General features: G+C 39.3%; 3 protein-coding genes across 3 annotated transcripts; 2 read left to right on the forward strand and 1 right to left on the reverse strand.

The window, feature by feature from the left end:
• Positions 1 to 1,575: 1,575 nt before the first annotated feature.
• LOC132162383 (uncharacterized) lies at positions 1,576 to 4,569 on the reverse strand. The gene has a single exon (XM_059572619.2). The coding sequence runs from the start codon at positions 4,567 to 4,569 to the stop codon at positions 1,576 to 1,578; it is 2,994 nt and encodes a 997-aa protein (XP_059428602.2).
• A 3,160-nt stretch (positions 4,570 to 7,729) lies between these two features.
• On the forward strand, positions 7,730 to 9,339 carry LOC132172814 (putative zinc transporter 10). Its single transcript, XM_059584383.2, has 2 exons — positions 7,730 to 8,341; positions 8,884 to 9,339. The coding sequence occupies exons 1-2, from the start codon at positions 7,730 to 7,732 to the stop codon at positions 9,337 to 9,339; spliced, it is 1,068 nt and encodes a 355-aa protein (XP_059440366.2).
• A 3,252-nt stretch (positions 9,340 to 12,591) lies between these two features.
• Positions 12,592 to 13,038, forward strand: LOC148589742 (uncharacterized). The gene is made up of 2 exons (XM_088512379.1): positions 12,592 to 12,912; positions 12,992 to 13,038. The coding sequence occupies exons 1-2, from the start codon at positions 12,592 to 12,594 to the stop codon at positions 13,013 to 13,015; spliced, it is 345 nt and encodes a 114-aa protein (XP_088368505.1). The 3' UTR covers positions 13,016 to 13,038.
• The last annotated feature ends 4,903 nt before the right edge of the window (positions 13,039 to 17,941 follow it).

Here is a 17,941-nt window from a genome sequence, read left to right on the forward strand (position 1 = left end):
TACCGCTTTGTGTGCTAAAATACGGGGTCCTGAGTGACTGCCACAGATTCTTTCATGAATCTCTCGAAAGACATAATCACCTTCCTCTTTTGAGATACATTTAAGGAGCGGTAACGTAAAACCTCGTTTGAAAAGAGCTTCATTGACTAGTGCGAACCGAGTGGCCTTTCGCTTCAACTGTATTGCCTTTCTCTTATCCCCCGGCAGAATTCCCTTTTCAAGATAACTAACTATCTCTTCAGCCCAGGCAGGCATGACTTCGATAGTTAAAATGAAAACCTTCTCGACGATGGAAGGCTGCATCAAAGTTTGCATCGTCTGGTCGGACTCTCCTACTTCACACTCGGTTGAAGAGCCTAAACGGGCAAGATGGTCGGCCTTCTCGTTTTCTTCCCTCGGGATTTTAACAGTACAAAACTTCTTGAAAGATTTTTGCATACCTTGAATTTTGGACAAGTAGAGCTTCATTTTGGTACCTTTAGCCTCAAACTCGCTGCGAATGTGGCCAACTATAACTTGAGAATCACTCCGCACCTCTACAAACTCTGGCTCCAGCTCCTGAGCTAAACCGAGCCTAGCTATTACAGCTTCATACTCGGCTTCGTTGTTAGTAGTTTTGAATTCTAACCTTAATGAGTTCTTCAGCTCCCTTCCATCCGACGCGATCATTACAACCCCAGCTCCACCGTTTCGTTTGGTAGATGAACCATCCACATAAATTATCCATGTTCTCTCTTTCGGCCAATTCTCCTGGTCTTGAATGTTGGTGAATTCTACCACAAAGTCTGCTAAAGCCTGACCTTTAACAACATTACGTGAGATAAAGTGAATGTCGAATTCACTAATTTCAATTGCCCAGTTGACCAGCTGACCAGACAAGTCCAGCTTCCGAAGTACTTTCTTTAATGGATACTCGGTCAGGACATTGATTGTATGAGCTTGGAAGTATGGTCGGAGCTTTTTGGAGGCAATTACCAAGGCGAAAGCGAGTTTCTCCATCTGTACGTATCTTTCCTCGGTGCCATGCAATGCTCGGCTGATGAAGTAGACTGGCTTCTGAACCGCTTCTTCCTCCCAGATCAAAGCCACACTAACAGCAGTTGGTGATACTGCCAAGTATAGATACAATATTTCCCCAGGAACAGCTCGGCTGAGAAGAGGTGGACTAACCAGATACTTTTTAAGCTGTTCGAACGCCTGTTCGCACTCTTCAGACCATTCGAAAGCCTTGCTTAAAATCTTAAAAAACGGAAGACACTTATCTGTAGACCGAGAGATGAACCTGTTCAAGGTTCCGATTCTTCCTGTCAACTGCTGAACCTGCTTCACATTCTTTGGAGATTGCATATCCAATACCGCCTGGATCTTTTCTGGATTAGCCTCAATCCCTCGGCTAGACACCATATAACCGAGGAACTTCCCGGATGAGACTCCGAATGCACATTTTGTAGGGTTCAATTTCATCTTAAAGCACTTCAATGTCTTGAACGCCTCCTGCAAGTCGGTAACATGGTCCATCTGCAACTTGCTTTTGACCAGCATGTCATCAACATAAACCTCCATATTCTTACCAATCTATTCTTGAAACATCCTATTTACCAGCCTTTGGTAAGTTGCACCGGCATTCTTCAGACAGAATGGCATGACCTTGTAGCAATACAAGCCTCGGTCAGTGATGAAGGCTGTCTTTTCTTGATCAGATGGATGCATGAAAATCTGATTATAGCTTGAAAAGGCATCCATGAAGCTCAGCAACTCATACCCTGCTGTTGCATCAACTAAGGACCTAATATGGGGCAATGGAAAACTGTCCTTCGGGCACGCTTTGTTGAGATCGGTAAAATCTACGCACATCCTCCACTTCCCAGAGGACTTCTTAACCATCACTACGTTGGATAGCCAATCAGGGTAATGCGCCTCTTCGATGAACTGAGCCTTCAGTAGCTTGTTCACTTCCTCGGCTATCGCCATGTTTCTATTAGGAGCAAACTTCCTTCGCTTCTGCTTTACTGGTTTGACCTCTGGATCAATGTTCAAGTGCTGAACAATATCCTTGGGGTCAATCCCTGGCATGTCTTCAGGAGACCATGCAAAAACTTCAAGATTCTGCTGGAGAAACCGAACAAGAGCTTCTTTAACTCTAGGAGCCAGCTGCGAACCGATCTTGACAACCTTTCCTTCAGCTATAGGTATATCAATCAGTGGCTCGGCTGGCTCCTTCCTCAATTGCATTTTTCGCTCATCAGCTAAACTACCGATCATCAATAGTGCTGACTTTGGGCATTTCTTCAAAGATGTATTGTAGCACCTTCTAGCAACAATTTGGTCCCCTCTAACCTCTCCGACCCCTTCAATGGTTGGGAATTTCCTTTTCAAGTGATAGGTGGAAGTGACTGCCCTCAGTTGATTCAAGGCCGGGCGACCGATGATCATATTGTAAGCTGATGGTCGGTCAATGACCAAAAAATCCACCATGATAGTGGATTGTCTAGGTGCAGTCCCTGCTGTAACCGGAAGAGAAATCAACCCAATGGGTTGGACATGCTCACCTGCAAATCCTATCAACGGTGACAAGAAAGGTTTCAACTTCTCTTGGCCAATGCCCAATTGTGGAACAACTGTCCAATAAATAATATCAGCCGAGCTTCCATTGTCTATTAAGACTCGGTGAACGGCATGGTTAGCTACCGTCAGAATTATCACCAAAGCATCATCATGTGGCATCGAGACTTCTTTCGCATCTTCCTCCGAAAATGTTAGAACACTCGGTTCTCTCTTCTGAATCTTGGACGGTTTTTCCAGCGCAAAGATTTCTTCTATTCTAGCCTGCTTGGCGTAAGCCTTCCTTGCCGAGCTTGATTCTCCTCCGCTAGCCAGACCTCCTGAGATGGTGCGAATCTCGCCAATGATAGCTTGGTTCTGAGGATTTTGCTGCCGATTTTGCGAAACCCTCGGCTCATCACTCATCTGCCTCTGGTTGCGTGACAGATCATCGTTCTGACTCGAATGTTGTCCCTGTCCACCTTGAATGTTCTTTCCTTTGCTATTCTCTTCAGCCAAGAAATTTAGCAACTTCCCATTTCTCAGAAATTTTTCAATCTCGAACCGAAGACTGATACAATCCTCGGTTTGATGCCCATGATCATTATGATACTCGCAAAATTTCTGAGTACTGCGGCGCTGGGGAGGAGATTTCATCCTTCCTGGCCATCGGAAGTTCGGGTCCTTTTTAATCTCCATAAACACCTTATAAACAGTTGTATTCAAAGGTGTCCATCCCACATATTGTTGATGATGGTTCGGACGAGGCAGCAGACCGACCTTTTTATCCTGAATCTTAGGATCTTGGCCGTCCTTCTTCTTCTTTTCGATTATAACTCTCGGTTTTGTCATAACTGGATCAGCAACAGATTTTCTCTCGGCAACTTTAGATTTCAGCAACGCCGAGATAGTCTCTTCCTGGTTGATGAATTCCTCAGCCTTGCAGTTAAATTGTCGTAAAGTTCCTGTCTTTAGCCTTTTGGACAACTCGGCCATCAGAGGCCCTTCAGTCTGTATACCATGCATCAACGCTGATAGAATGGTTTGCTCGTCAGTACTCTCCACTGTTAACTTCTCTTGATTGAATCGCGACAAATAATCTTTCAAAGATTCGTCTTTTCCTTGCATGAGAGATAATAAATATGTCGGGTTCTTCTTTCTTCTTCTAGCAGCAAGAAATTGTCCCAGGAACTGCTGTCCAAGATAATCGAAACTATCAACAGATTTAGGGTTCAGACTTCCGAACCTCTCCTTTGCAACTCCCTTCAAAGTTAAAGGGAAAGCTCGGCAAGCAATTTCGTCAGGAGTTTCATGAAGGATGATATGAGCTCGGAAACTCTCCATGTGGTCGAAAGGATGTCCATTTCCATCATACTCGCCAATCCGAGGAACCTTAAAATTACCTGGCATGGGGAACCTCATTACCCGGTCAGTAAAAGGTAGGTTGGTGTACTGCATTAGATCCTCGGTAGCAGACCAATTTTTTCCATTCTCAATTAGGAAAGCCATCTTTTCAAATTTTTGCTGAAGATCTTTAACGTCTTTGTGAACGGCAGCCTCTACAGGTTTATCAAGATATGATCGAACATGACGGGAATGGCTACACTGGGAATTGCCATGATGTGTTTTGGCGTGATTGGACTCGCCATGGCGTGACTTGCCACCGAGCTGCGAATGCTTGGCTAGCTCTTGTTGGTGGGTGTTAGACTTGGCCCGAACAGTATGTGGATTGCCTTGTATTGTACTTCCAGTGTCTGGTTGGGTTGACTGACATCGGGCTGATGGTGGTGGATTCCTATGAGACTTTTCTCGTCTTCTCTTCAGTGCCGAGTCTTCTCTAGGAGGCAGCCTAGAGACAATCTCTTCATTTTGCTTCCTCATAGCCTCAACAGATTCGGCTATTCGCTTCATAAAATCCACCGTGACAGTTGTTTGGGGATTTGGATCATGTGAGGTTCCGGGTATATCTGTTTGGATGATTGGGATAAGATGAGGAGATGTGTCAGGGTGCGGAGGTGTGTTCACCATATCGGAATATAAGAGATTAGTAAGAACCGATAAAAAATCGTTCCCATAGACGGCGCCAAATTGTTGAAGCAGTTTTCCGAATGATGACGTGGGAAAAGGGACCAGCACAATATGTGATTACCGAACGTTGAGCTGAGAATGAGATAAGAAAAAGAGATCAAAGCTGCTGGCGTTGTCCGGCCGGTGTAAGCTCCGATGCCTAAGTTAGTCAATTCGTTCAAAAGGAAGATGAACTGGAAGATTATATATCAAGGAAAAGATAAGCAAGAATTCAAATCTGAGGGTCAAAAGAAGTTACCGAAATAATGAGAGGGGAGCCCCCTTTTATAGGCATCGAATTGTTCCTGTTCATCTAACACTACGGACTTACCGAGGGTCCACGTGTTGACAATATACTAAAACAAGATATTTATTTCTGACATTCTAATATTTCCGAGAGTAATACTCGGTACCTGCCTCAAGCTCGGTTGGCCGAGCTTGATAGCCGAGTGTCAACAATACAACCAAATAAAGCTGCCCTGCCGAACATGAGTTTGTTTTGAACAGTAAAAATGACCGAGTATGGGGAATGGGCCAGTAAATTAGAACTGAGCCCAAATAAGCCGAAATTTGACCCAACAAAGATAATCAATGTGTGTCTATATACTCAGGGAGTTCATGGCTGGCTGTGGGTGCAGTTGGAGGATAAGAAGGAGTAATTGAAGATGAAGGTAATTGAGGTGGAGTGGGAGTAATTGAAGATGAAGGTGATTGAGGTGGATTGGGAGTGTTGCTAGACACGGGCTGAGTTGAAGTATTGCTGGACACGGGTTGAGCTTTGCTGGACATGGGCTGAGGAGACTGAAAACTTATAGCAGACTGGATAGAGATAGGCGTGGACTCAGAGAGAGGGCTGAGAGAGTTTGACTTGGACTGAAAAGGGAAGTTAGAATCATGAAATGTAACATCTCTAGAGATGCACATGCGACCTGATTCTAGATGATAACAACGTTGTCCCTTATGATTTGTGCTATATTATAAAAAGACGTAAGATTTGGAAAGGAATTCAAACTTGTGAGAGTTATAGGGACAGGGATTGGGAAAAAATTCACATCCAAAAATCTTAAGGTTGTGATAATTAGAAGCTATAGAAAATAATTTTTTAAATGGAGAAATATTTTTTAAAAGTGGAGTAGGGAGACGATTTATGTAATAGCATGAAGTCAGTCAAGCTTCATCCCAAAATTGTTTAGGAGTCCCACTGTCAGCTAAAAGAGCAAGGGTTGTAACAATAACATGACGATGTTTACGTTCTACACAACCTTGTTGTTGATGTATATGAGGACATGATAAACTGAAAGAATATGAGGATCATGTTTTACCTCTAATCACCAAATAAACATTATGGAACTAAGCCATTTAGTAAAATAAAGCATGCATAACATAATTTAAAAAATATCACAAACACAACACAAAGTTTGTTTATAAAGTGCAAAACAAGACGGTGTCAACCCTACTGAGAATGGGTAATATTTTGGGTAGACCATACATGATAGTTACAACCTATTAAAACATTAGTTTTTTTTGCATTAAAATTCTTAGGCGATTGCCGCTGGAATTACACATACTTCCTGCCAAAATAAAACTATGCTTTTATGGTGTAATAACAGAGACAACACCTCATTCATTTTCTTACTCAAAATGTACATTTATTTTCGTTCATAAATACTGGCTCATTTCATTCTTGACTGTGATATTTACTTACTAAATCCTTAGACTTACGTAGTTACTACGGTGTGTAGGTTACCTATTTTGAGGAAACCACTTTATGAGAAGAGGTCAGTGACATATTGCCACATCAAGTTATTTAAGAAAAGCCAGAGGTTCAATTGGCATAAACTAGGTTTGATTAGAATATCTGCTTTTTAATTATAGCTCCGTGTCATGATAATGTATGAATATTTTATTATTTCTAGATATCTCGGATTTGTCGATTTTACCTTCTTTTGCATTTATTCTGATTATGTTAGAGGAGTGATTCTCCAATTACCTACTAGTTAGCTGAATTGAGGCAATTGTTAATAATCCTATCAAATCAAATTAGTTAATGCCATTTTTAAGGACGTTACAGGTAGGAGAAAATAATGAACACACTGATAGCTAAGCTTGCGACAAAATATGTGAAAGAAAAGGACAAAAGACATTTTTTTATTTATTAATTTTTGTAAGTAAGGATAAAGACATTGTAAATGAAAGACGTGATTCAGTGCACGCGGCGTGCGTGGGCGTGCCACGCACGCCGCTGCAATTTTTTTTTTTTTTTTTTAAAAAAAAAAAAAAATTTTGCACGCGGCGTGCCTGTGCTGTTTTACATTACCCAAATGAAAGTATTGCTTCTACTTTTTGTTTGTTTGTTTTGTTTTAATCGAAAAGAGGACTGTTTCTACCTATGATCGTAACAAACAGTACATTTACACTAAGGTACAGAGCAATAAACAAACTCATGAGCTCAGGTAGCTGTACGGAACAATTATTATTATTATTATTATTATTATTATTTAATTTATAGTACATGAAAGAGTCAAAACTTGTTGGTTGAATTGCCAACCATAGCATGAATTTGGCTGCCTTTTTGTTCCAAAATCATGTAAATTTGCAACTAAATGATAATGAAATTTTAATTTGAAACCTAATGACAGTGAAATTTTCAGTCCTTTTGAGTTTGCATTTCAAAAATTGTAATTTAAAAATAATAATTTTAAAGCATACAATTTAAAATTTTAATTTTCAAAATGCAGTTAAGCGTATAATAAAATTGTATCTTAACTTTTAAAATTCTATGCTTTTTAAAACACACCCCTTGCCTACTATTTGAAACTCAATTTTTTTTTTTTCATTAACATCAATGTAACAATACATCAATAAATGTCACTTTTCTTTATACCATTATTAATTGTCATGACGATCACTGCACGAATACTGCCATTCTTAAAAAAACAAACAAAACAAAAAAAGTAAACAAATTAGAGTCAATGGCACTTGTAGATTCCAATTTTCAGTGATTAGGTGGCAATATGTTTTTTTAACATTATCACATGATGTCACATTTGTCTATATTAAGAAGCTAGCATCTCCATGAAGTGAGCAAGAACAGATCTCAATCTCTCAATATCTAGAGTCAATGGCCACTTCACTTGTGAAGCTCATCTCCATCTTCATCATTCTCTTCTCTACCTTCACCCCCCAAGCCTTTTCAGTGTCGGACGAATGTGGGACAGAATCCATTAACTCTTGCAACGACAAGGCAAGAGCATTGCCTCTCAAGATCATTGCCATTGTCTCCATCCTTGTCACCAGCATGATTGGCGTGTGTTTGCCCCTCGTTACACGTTCAATCCCAGCCCTACAGCCCGACAGAAACCTCTTTCTCATCGTCAAGTCCTTTGCCGCCGGCATCATACTTGCCACCGGCTTCATGCACGTTTTGCCGGATTCTTTTGACATGTTGTCGTCTAGTTGCTTGAAAGACAATCCATGGCACAAGTTTCCGTTTTCAGGCTTCCTGGCTATGTTGTCTGCAATAGTGACTCTGATGGTGGATTCCTTGGCCACTTCTGTTTATAGCCGGAAGTGTAAAGCCGGAGTTATCGGGGATTGTGATACTGCTGCCGCAACCGAAGACCATGAGATGGCTGTGGTTAGCGCCGGCCATTCCCATGCTCACCTGCATCATGGAATGAAGCCAGGAACATCTGCAGACTCGCAACTTCTACGTTATCGTGTCGTCGCGATGGTATGAGTTTTAGGAATAACGCTATAACTCTCTCTTGTGTTTCTTCAAGAATGATGTGCCTCTTAAAATCACTATTTAGCCTGTGATTGATCATTATTGAATTTTGATCAAATAATGATTTTAAAAATCACCTCATTTTTTCAGTGACATAAAAGAAATTTCTAGAATTACTCGAATTTTTGGCTTCCAGATTAATACTATTTAATAAACAATTATACGGTTATCATATAACTTGATGTAGTAGTAAAAATCAGTATTTAAATCATCAGTTGTAAAAAAAGAAAATTAATGTATATATATATATATATATATATATATATATACATACACGATGAGTGATTCTATTTAGTTGACTATTATACGATTAATGTCATACAACTGATCAAGTAGTCCTTGAATTTTTTTATTTGTTTACAAGTGCTTATCAAATGATTGATTTTTACTACCACATGATGAGTTGCATGACAAGTGATATAACAATTTACTAAATACCATCGCTCATATTTGTATTGGCGTTGACTTCTCTTACTGGGTACCTGCAGGTATTAGAATTGGGAATAATAGTTCATTCAGTTGTGATAGGGCTTTCACTGGGTGCCTCAAACAACACATGCACAATAAAAGGTCTGGTGGCAGCCCTTTGCTTCCATCAAATGTTTGAAGGGATGGGTCTTGGCGGTTGCATTGTGCAGGCAAATTACAACTTCTCGAAGAAGGCAATCATGGTGTTCTTCTTCTCTGTGACAACCCCATTTGGAATTGCCTTGGGGCTTGCCTTGTCAAAAACGTACAAAGAAAATAGCCCTAGCTCCTTGATCACTGTGGGCCTCCTTAATGCATCATCAGCTGGCCTTTTGATCTACATGGCTCTTGTTGATCTTCTTGCCGCCGATTTCATGGGTCCAAAGATGCAGGCTAGCATCATGCTTCAGCTTAAATCCTACGTGGCCGTTCTTTTGGGTGCTGGTGGCATGTCTTTGATGGCCAAATGGGCTTGACATTATTAGGCCTTTTTTTTTTTTTTTTAATTAAAAAAAAAACCAATGTAATAAACTCGTAATATATGCTTATATATAAAATGGGTGGTTGTATATGATATGCTTCGTAAGTTTGTCAAGTGATTATAGATCATCAAATGTCAATGACATTCATTTTTTTGGAGGAAATAATACAATTAGGGTAGGTAGAATAGCACGCGGAATAAGTATTCAATTACGAAAAGTTATTAACTTTTATCAAGAATAGAAGTAGGTGCAATACATTCAAACTCTTGGAATGATATTTTTATGGGAATAACTATTCTAAGGCTATAATTGCAATATTCCGTCTTCTTTCATTCCCGACAAAAGATGTTTCTTTTCTTAATGAAATAGTTGTGGTTGCACAATACCGTTAGAGAAGTTGCATCTCAGGAATTATAATGAACTTGAATACTCTTATTGACTCCTAACATCAATGATACATCAACTTATTATATAATGTTCTACCAACTAACTAGATAATAAAACCTAAATAGAATACATTTATAGAATAGAGGAGATGTGATCTTTTAACTTTTAACATAAATGGAAAAGTTCATATACCCCCTTCAAACAACCACATGATTGTCCTTGTTCCCCTTAAATTATAGATTGCGTCAATGTCTCCTCTAAACTACAAAAAATTGACAATGTTCCCCAACATGGGTAGTTCAATCAATTGTAGACCACGCCTGATGAAGTGAAGGTCACTAGTTCGAATTCTCCCTTTTCCTCCCTTGTGTGAACATGTTTAAAAAAAAAAAAATAAAAAAAAAAACTATTAATAAAAATAAATAAACTTCCTTAAATTCTTTTTTTTTTTTTTATAAAAAAAAAAGATTGGACAGGGAGTGGTTTTGCATCTCCATGGACTCCAACTCCATGAGAATCCTGAATGAAATCTCTATTAATGTTTCATTTCAGAATTGTTTTGACCACCTATTCCTTCTACGACATCAAGGTGTCATGTTTGGTGACAAGACCCTCGGAGAAGTCTAGCATGCTCTTCAACGATCTCAGCCAAGAATTTAACTTCGGTGTTGTTCGATGCGTGAGTTTGGGATTGTTGAAAATAATGATAAGGCGTCCACAAAAGGCACGCCTCTACGTGTACAAAGCCAAGTGATACAACACTTGGCTTGTAAGTAGGAAACTGACATGGTCAATTATTCTAAAAAAAAAAACTGCTATCTTCATTTAAATGAGTGATAGTATAAATACTTTCCAAAAGAATAGTTTGAGAGACGTACGTATAAAAATAGAAAAACAGAAATCAACTCTCTCTTTCAACATATTTTCATTGGTGTTCTTAGACTGTGGATTTTGTGAATATTACTCCAGTAATTTCTGGTAGTGTATTCTATCACTAGGAAAAGGAAGAAATTCATTGGAGAATTTGATTGCAGTGCAAATAAGGTACTGTTTCATTCCCCTGTGTATATTAATTAATTTTCTAACATTGGTATCAGAGCCAGGTTTCTGTGTTTCTCATTGTATATATGCCTTTGTATACATGAGAAATTGCAATGAAACCAAGTTTCTGATTAATATGCCATTTTCGTTAATATATGGCCTTTAATGGCAAATTTCGAAAATGAATGAATTAGACCACCAAATTTATACATGTTGTAGAGAACATTCATATGAATATGCCTACAAAATTTGGTGATGATTGGACATGTATGTTGAGAGATATAACATGAATTTTTGTTTTCTTTTTTCTGATAATTGTTTATCATCAAATGCGTTAATTTTTCATATGGTAAGATTATACTTGTCATAAGGTTTAATTTGACATATGGAATGCGAAAAACGGGCATATAATGAGGGAGACCTGAAGGATTTAAGTTTAAAGGCGAATCTGGAAATAAGGGCGACAATCGGGTGTTCAGAGGTAGAAGAAGGCCTGGTTCAAATAACCGTTTTTATATTTGAACCGTTGCAACTTCTCAAGAGTTTGCTTTGGCCTAATGGTCAAGCGATGCTTCTATGATAACTGTGGCCCTGTTTCGATTCCCCTCACCCGCAGTTTTTTGGTTTGGTAAATTTTTTTTTACTGAAATCATGCTCCACGTGTGCCTTTAGTTAAAAAACATAAAGGCATGAGGGTTTGAACCCATGTTGTGTGACTAGGGTAGTGGATACCCTAACGGGTGGGCTACTGAATTCTTTAGAAATTAGAGTTCCCTTTGTTATTTATAATATAATAACACATATGCATAAATGAATGAAAATTCATTTGTTAAAAAGATTTCTAGTTAAATATTTTTTTGTACAGTCTAGTGGCATGTATGTAAAATTGTTAGGGGTTGTAGTAATTTTTTATGGATTTATTTTTTATATAAGTATTGTATATCAAAATCCATAATTATTTCTTTGGAGAAATGTAACGCATGCTTATTCTTTTAAAATTTGTTGAGATAATGATGACATTGAATTTATTCTTGGCATGCTATTTATGTTTGTTGCCTAGAATTAATTTAAATAGTGGGAGTTATGGTTGAGTAAAATTTATTTTTTCTCCCATACATAATTTTGTGCGAAAATTAAGTTAAATATTAATATTTATGACACTTGTGGCGCGGGAGATGATTATGAAGCTTAGCGATTTTTCGATCTCGCGACGTGTTAATAATTATTTTATTTAACTTAGATTATCGCTGCAAATTTTTTATGTGTGTATAATATCCCTTTGCGCAATTTCTTTGTAGTAATATGACTTCAAAAAGTATTGTTGCCGATTTGAATAAAGGGGAAAAATTGGATGGGGAAAATTATGACATATGGCATCGAAAGATTTGATATGTTTTAAATGAACAAGAGGTCTTGGAGACCTTGTCCCATTCACTAACTGAGCCAATGCAAGGGGATACCGAACAAAACATAAGAGATTTTGCTGCTTTTGAACATTGGCGCAAAAAGGATCAATCTGCGCGCTTTACTATGTTAAGCAGCATGCACAATGATCTAATTGGTGAGTTCGAGGTATATCCAACAGCTCAAGATATGTGGGAAGCACTGAAGATAAAGTTTGGTGGCACTTCTGCCACTAGACTGCGCGGATTGACCATGAGATTTGACGCCTACAAGATGCGCACAGATCATACAATGAAGCTGCATCTTAGGGTGATGTCATCCATGATCCGCGAGCTCAAAGCAGCTGGAAACCAACTTACTGATGAGCAGCAGGTCCAAGCGGTGATTCGTTCACTACCAAACTCTTGGGAAGCTATGAGCCAAAATCTTACGCACAATGAGAACATTAAAACTTTTGATGATGTTTCGCGTCATTTGGAACTTGAAGCTGAGCGCCTAGAGGCTGCTAAGCCCAATAGTTCTGCATATTTGGCTGAGTCAAGTTCGCGCAGGGCATATAGGCCTAAGCGCAAGAACAATGACAAACATGGAGCTACTGGACCAGGGCCCAAGAAGGCAAAGACTTACAAGCGCAAAAGAGGTAAACGCGCTGGTAAAAAAGACAAGTCTAAGCTGCTTTGCTTTAACTGCGGTAAGGAAGGCCACTTCGCTCGTGAGTGCACTGAGCCGAAGAAGGTACTCTCTGACTTTTCTCACTATGTTTATGTATCTAGCCATGTTTTGGTTGCTCATTCCTCTCCTATGTGGACTGTAGATTCGGCAGCAACCGAACATGTAGCTCGAGATCGGGTCGGATTTGTGGAGTATCGTCGAATTCCTGTTGGGAGTCAAGATATAAAAGTGGGGAATGGAGCTAGCGTGGAGGTACTTGGTATTGGTACCTACAAGCTGGACTTGCGAGGTGGACGCACTCTATTACTCCATGATGTCTTATATGCTCCCGAGATTCGACGAAACTTGCTTTCTGTAGTTACATTGCTTAAATTTGGTTTTCGGTTTGTATTTGATAATGGTGTTTACATATATTTGGGAACAACATATTATGGATGTGGTTTTATTTCAGATGGTTTTTTAATATTGGATTTGGATTATTCTAGTTATGATAAATCATTTGCTTTATTGACTTCTTCTGATAATGTTGATTCAATTAGATGGCATGCTAGGCTTGGCCATATTGGACAAGAAAGGATGACTAGATTAGCTAGAGAAAACCTATTAGGCAATCTCGCTAAAGTGTCCATGTTCACATGTGAACATTGTCTTATGGGAAAGTCAATTAGAAAACCGTTTGGAAAAGCCACTAGGGCATCTTTTCCATTGCAATTAATCCATTCAGACATCTGTGGCCCAATGAATGTAAGGGCAAGACATGGGGGGTTCTATTTCATCACATTTATAGATGATTTTTTGCGATACGGTCATGTTTATTTGATTTCCCATAAATCTGAAGCATTGGATTGTTTTAGATGATATATGAATATGGTTGAGAATCAATTAGACAAGAGTATTAAAACTCTAAGAACTGATCGTGGACGCGAATATCTTTCTGAGCAATTTAGAAGGCTTTGTGATGAAAAAGGAATCAAAAGGCAACTAACGATGCCAAGTACGCCGCAGCAAAATGGCGTGGCGGAAAGGAGAAATCGAACTCTACTAGAGATGGTTAGATCAATGATGGCGCAAGCAAACTTACCAATATCATATTGGGGGGATGCATTTTTGACTGCTGCCTACATTCTTAACCGAGTGCCCTCCAAATCAGTACCTTCTACTCCTTATGAGTTATGGACCGGCAAGAAACCCAATTTAAGTTACTTGCGGCCATGGGGCTCAGTGGGATTTGTTCATGACACTTCTCATAAGTATGGGAAATTAGGCCCTAGAGGAAAAAAATGTATCTTTTTAAGATATTCAGAGCATTCCAAGGGCTACGTGTTGATAGGAGAACAAACCGAAGGAAGGGTGACTGAGATAGAGTCACGAGATGTGGATTTCATCGAAGATGAGTTTCCAACCAGAGGTGAGGTTGAAAGAAATTTAGAGCTTTATGAGGCTTTGGATCAAGAGGAAGGCGCTCTAAGTGGCCTAGTTGAGAATGAGGAAGAAATTCCTCAAACTCCTAGGGATAGTGGGAGCGACTTGCCGCCTAGTGGGAGCATACCACTACTGGAGGATTCACAACAACCTCAACCACGTAGGAGCAAACGTGGAAATCTTCCCCGTCGTCGTTTTGAGATTGAAGGGGAAGCTTTCATGATTGCTCCGCATGATGATTATGAGCCTAGGACAATTCAAGAGGCTCTCTCATCTTCTGCAAAAGATGAGTGGATTAAAGCAATGAATGATGAGATTGAGTCTATGAAGATTAACCAAGTCTGGGATTTGGTAAACCTACCGCCATGGCGAAAGACTATTGGGAACAAATGGGTTCTTAAGGTCAAACACAAGGCGAACGGTTCAATAGAAAGGTACAAAGCTCGCCTTGTGGCAAAAGGTTATACCCAACAAGAGGGTATAGATTATGAGGAAACCTTTTCACCAGTAGTAAGGTTTGCCTCAATTCGTCTGATTCTGGCCATAGTTGCTTCTATGAATTTGGAACTCTATCAAATGGATGTTAAAACAGCTTTTCTCAATGGAGAACTAGATGAGGAGATCTATATGGATCAACCAATTGGTTTTGTGGCCAATGGACAAGAGCGCAAAGTATGCAAGGTAAAACGGTCCATCTATGGCCTGAAGCAATCATCTAGACAGTGGTATCTAAGATTCCATCGAGCTATTCTTTTGAATGGGTTTACGATGATTGAAGAAGACCATTGTGTTTATGTCAAACGGTCCAAGGGGAGTTTCATCATTTTGTCATTGTATGTTGATGATATTTTGTTGGCCGGAAATGATAAGGATATGATAGTCGCCACTAAAGAGTGGCTGTCTTCCAACTTTGAGATGAAGGACATGGGTGAGGCAGACTACATTCTGGGAGTTAAGATTTTCAGAGATCGATCAAAGAAACTTCTAGGTTTGTCGCAACAAACCTATATAAAGAAGGTTCTTGACGCTTTCAGATGTATGATTGTAAACCCATTGACAATCCTATTGCTAAAGGTGAAAACTTGTGCCAAGAGATGTGTCCTAAGACTCAAGATGAGAAAGAAAAGATGACCCGTGTTCCTTATGCTAATGCCATAGGTAGCCTGATGTATGCTATGATGTGTACTCGGCCAGACATATGCTATGCAGTTGGCCTGGTTAGTAGATTCCAGTCTAACCCCGGACAGATCCATTGGAAAGCAGTCAAGCGGATATTAAGATATCTCAAAGGAACCGCAGATTATGTACTTTGCTATCAGGGTTCGAATTTGCGTCTTGTCGGATATAGTGACGCTGACTGGGGTAGTGACCTAGACGAGCGCAAATCGACATCTGGATATGCTTTCTTGCTTAATAATGGTGCCATTACTTGGAGTAGCAAGAAACAACCCTGCATAGCGTTATCGACTATGGAGGCCGAGTATGTAGCTTGTTCTGCAGCGGTTCAAGAAGCTGTTTGGTTAAGGAGATTCCTTAAGCATCTTTAGATTGTCGCGGATGCTTCAAATCCTGTGACAATTCATTATGATAGTACAGCAGCTCTTGCTTATGCTAAGGACCCTAAGTATCATTGGAAAACCAAACACATCGACATAAGATATCACTACATTAGAGACATGGTTGTGCAAAAAGAGGTGGTCCTGAAACACATTTCTACTGGTCAAATGATTGTAGATCCCTTGACAAAGCCTATCGCTAGAGATGCTTTTCAGACTCATGTTAGGAGTTTGGGATTGCGTAGAATGTAATCATTTGTTATTCAGTTGACGATTGTTATACTCTTTTGGGATATTTACTTATTAATGCATATGATGTTATTCATTATTTGTTTTTTGAATTATCATATGGCATATTGTTTAATACACACACTTACCAAATGATTGGTTCCATGGTATGAAAGGTATGTCAATAGGGTTAGATTGGCTCACTCACATGAGCAATCGCCTCGGCGCTTGGGTAGCGAGTTGAGATGAGACATTGTGCCCTTTGATACTTGTGTAGCAAGTAAAGGTAGTTGACACAAACAAATGTTGCCTTAGTTGGTGCTAAGATGAGGTCTATAGTGTTGTTTAGACCATGCATGAATAACCCACAATTCATGTAACCTATGATTAGCCGGATGTGAGACCTTAATTTGGCGCCTAAGATGGTGAGCAAATGAAGGGCTCGGGTTAGGCGCTTGTGTAGCGACTAGACTAAGATCTGTACAGTTTATTGAGTTTAGACATACATTTTTTTTAAGAGAACTTAACTGTAACATGTATTTCATACTACATGTGCTCATGCGACCAAATTGAGAAGGTGAGTGAATCAATCCCTATTTCCTCACCATGTGAGTTCCACAAGTCATTTTTCCATGACTATATATATTTTGTGCCCTTGTTGACTTTTTTGACTATGTCATAAGACAGAGGTCTTTATGTCTGCTGCTCTAGTATGTTGCCTATGGCTATGATTGATGCAGTCTAAAGGGACATAACTGGGAAAGCGATTGGACCAAAGTTGAGTGGCATGAGTGCGAAGGGAAGACTATTCGATAACACATTTCTGAGTGTATTCACTGTCGACAGGTTAAGGCGCTATATGATAATAGCGACATAATTGTGAATACATCATGGTATTTTATGGGTAGGTCAAACATTGTTCTGAGTTAACTCAAGAGGGATTAGAGATGTTTGATCTGATGTGTTCGAATGGGTCTAGGGCATAACGAGACATTTTTTAGGGATGTTGCTATGCTGGTCTTTTTGATAAAGATTTGGTATAGTGCTCCCAACCTTCTTATGCAGGTGTACTCGGTGGTCGCACAGTCTATTTGCAAGTATGAATAATGAAAAATACATTGAGAGATGCATGACTGGGTCGTGCCCATTGTGTGCGAGTGGGAGATGTTGAAAATAATGATAAGGCGTCCACAAAAGGCACGCCTCTACGTGTACAAAGCCAAGTGATACAACACTTGGCTTGTAAGTAGGAAACTGACATGGTTAGTTATTCTAAAAAGAAAAAACTGCTATCTTCATTTAAATGAGTGATAGTATAAATACTCTCCAAAAGAATAGTTTGAGAGACGTACGTATGAAAATAGAAAAACAGAAATCAACTCTCTCTTTCAACATATTTTCATTGGTGCTCTTAGACTGTGGATTTTGTGAATATTACTCCAGTAATTTCTGGTAGTGTATTCCATCACTGGGAAAAGGAAGAAATTCATTGGAGAATTTGATTGCAGTGCAAATAAGGTACTGTTTCATTCCGCTGTGTATATTAATTAATTTTCTAACAGGGATGGTTTGGCCACTCCATGTTCCATTTTTCTTTTCGTTGTTTTTTTTTTTCTTCGAATTTGTAAGAGTATTTTTGTCTAGCACGGAGAATCACGATGAAAATCATGTTGAGATGCTATCTGTAGTTGACTAACTGTAGGCGGTGATATAATATATTTTTCCTCTCCCACCAAATACAATAAACAATGACACACATTATTTCAATAATGTTTACTGACAACTTATTACTATGAAAATTCCTAGTCAACCAAACAATAACAGCAAACTACTCTTCAAGTGGATCGAGGAGAAGCAATGAGTCAATAATGCAACCAGAAAGTGTA

Source organism: Corylus avellana, chromosome 1 (assembly GCF_965113065.1).
Source record: "Corylus avellana chromosome 1, dhCorAvel1.hap1.2, whole genome shotgun sequence".
Lineage (NCBI taxonomy): Eukaryota > Viridiplantae > Streptophyta > Magnoliopsida > Fagales > Betulaceae > Corylus > Corylus avellana.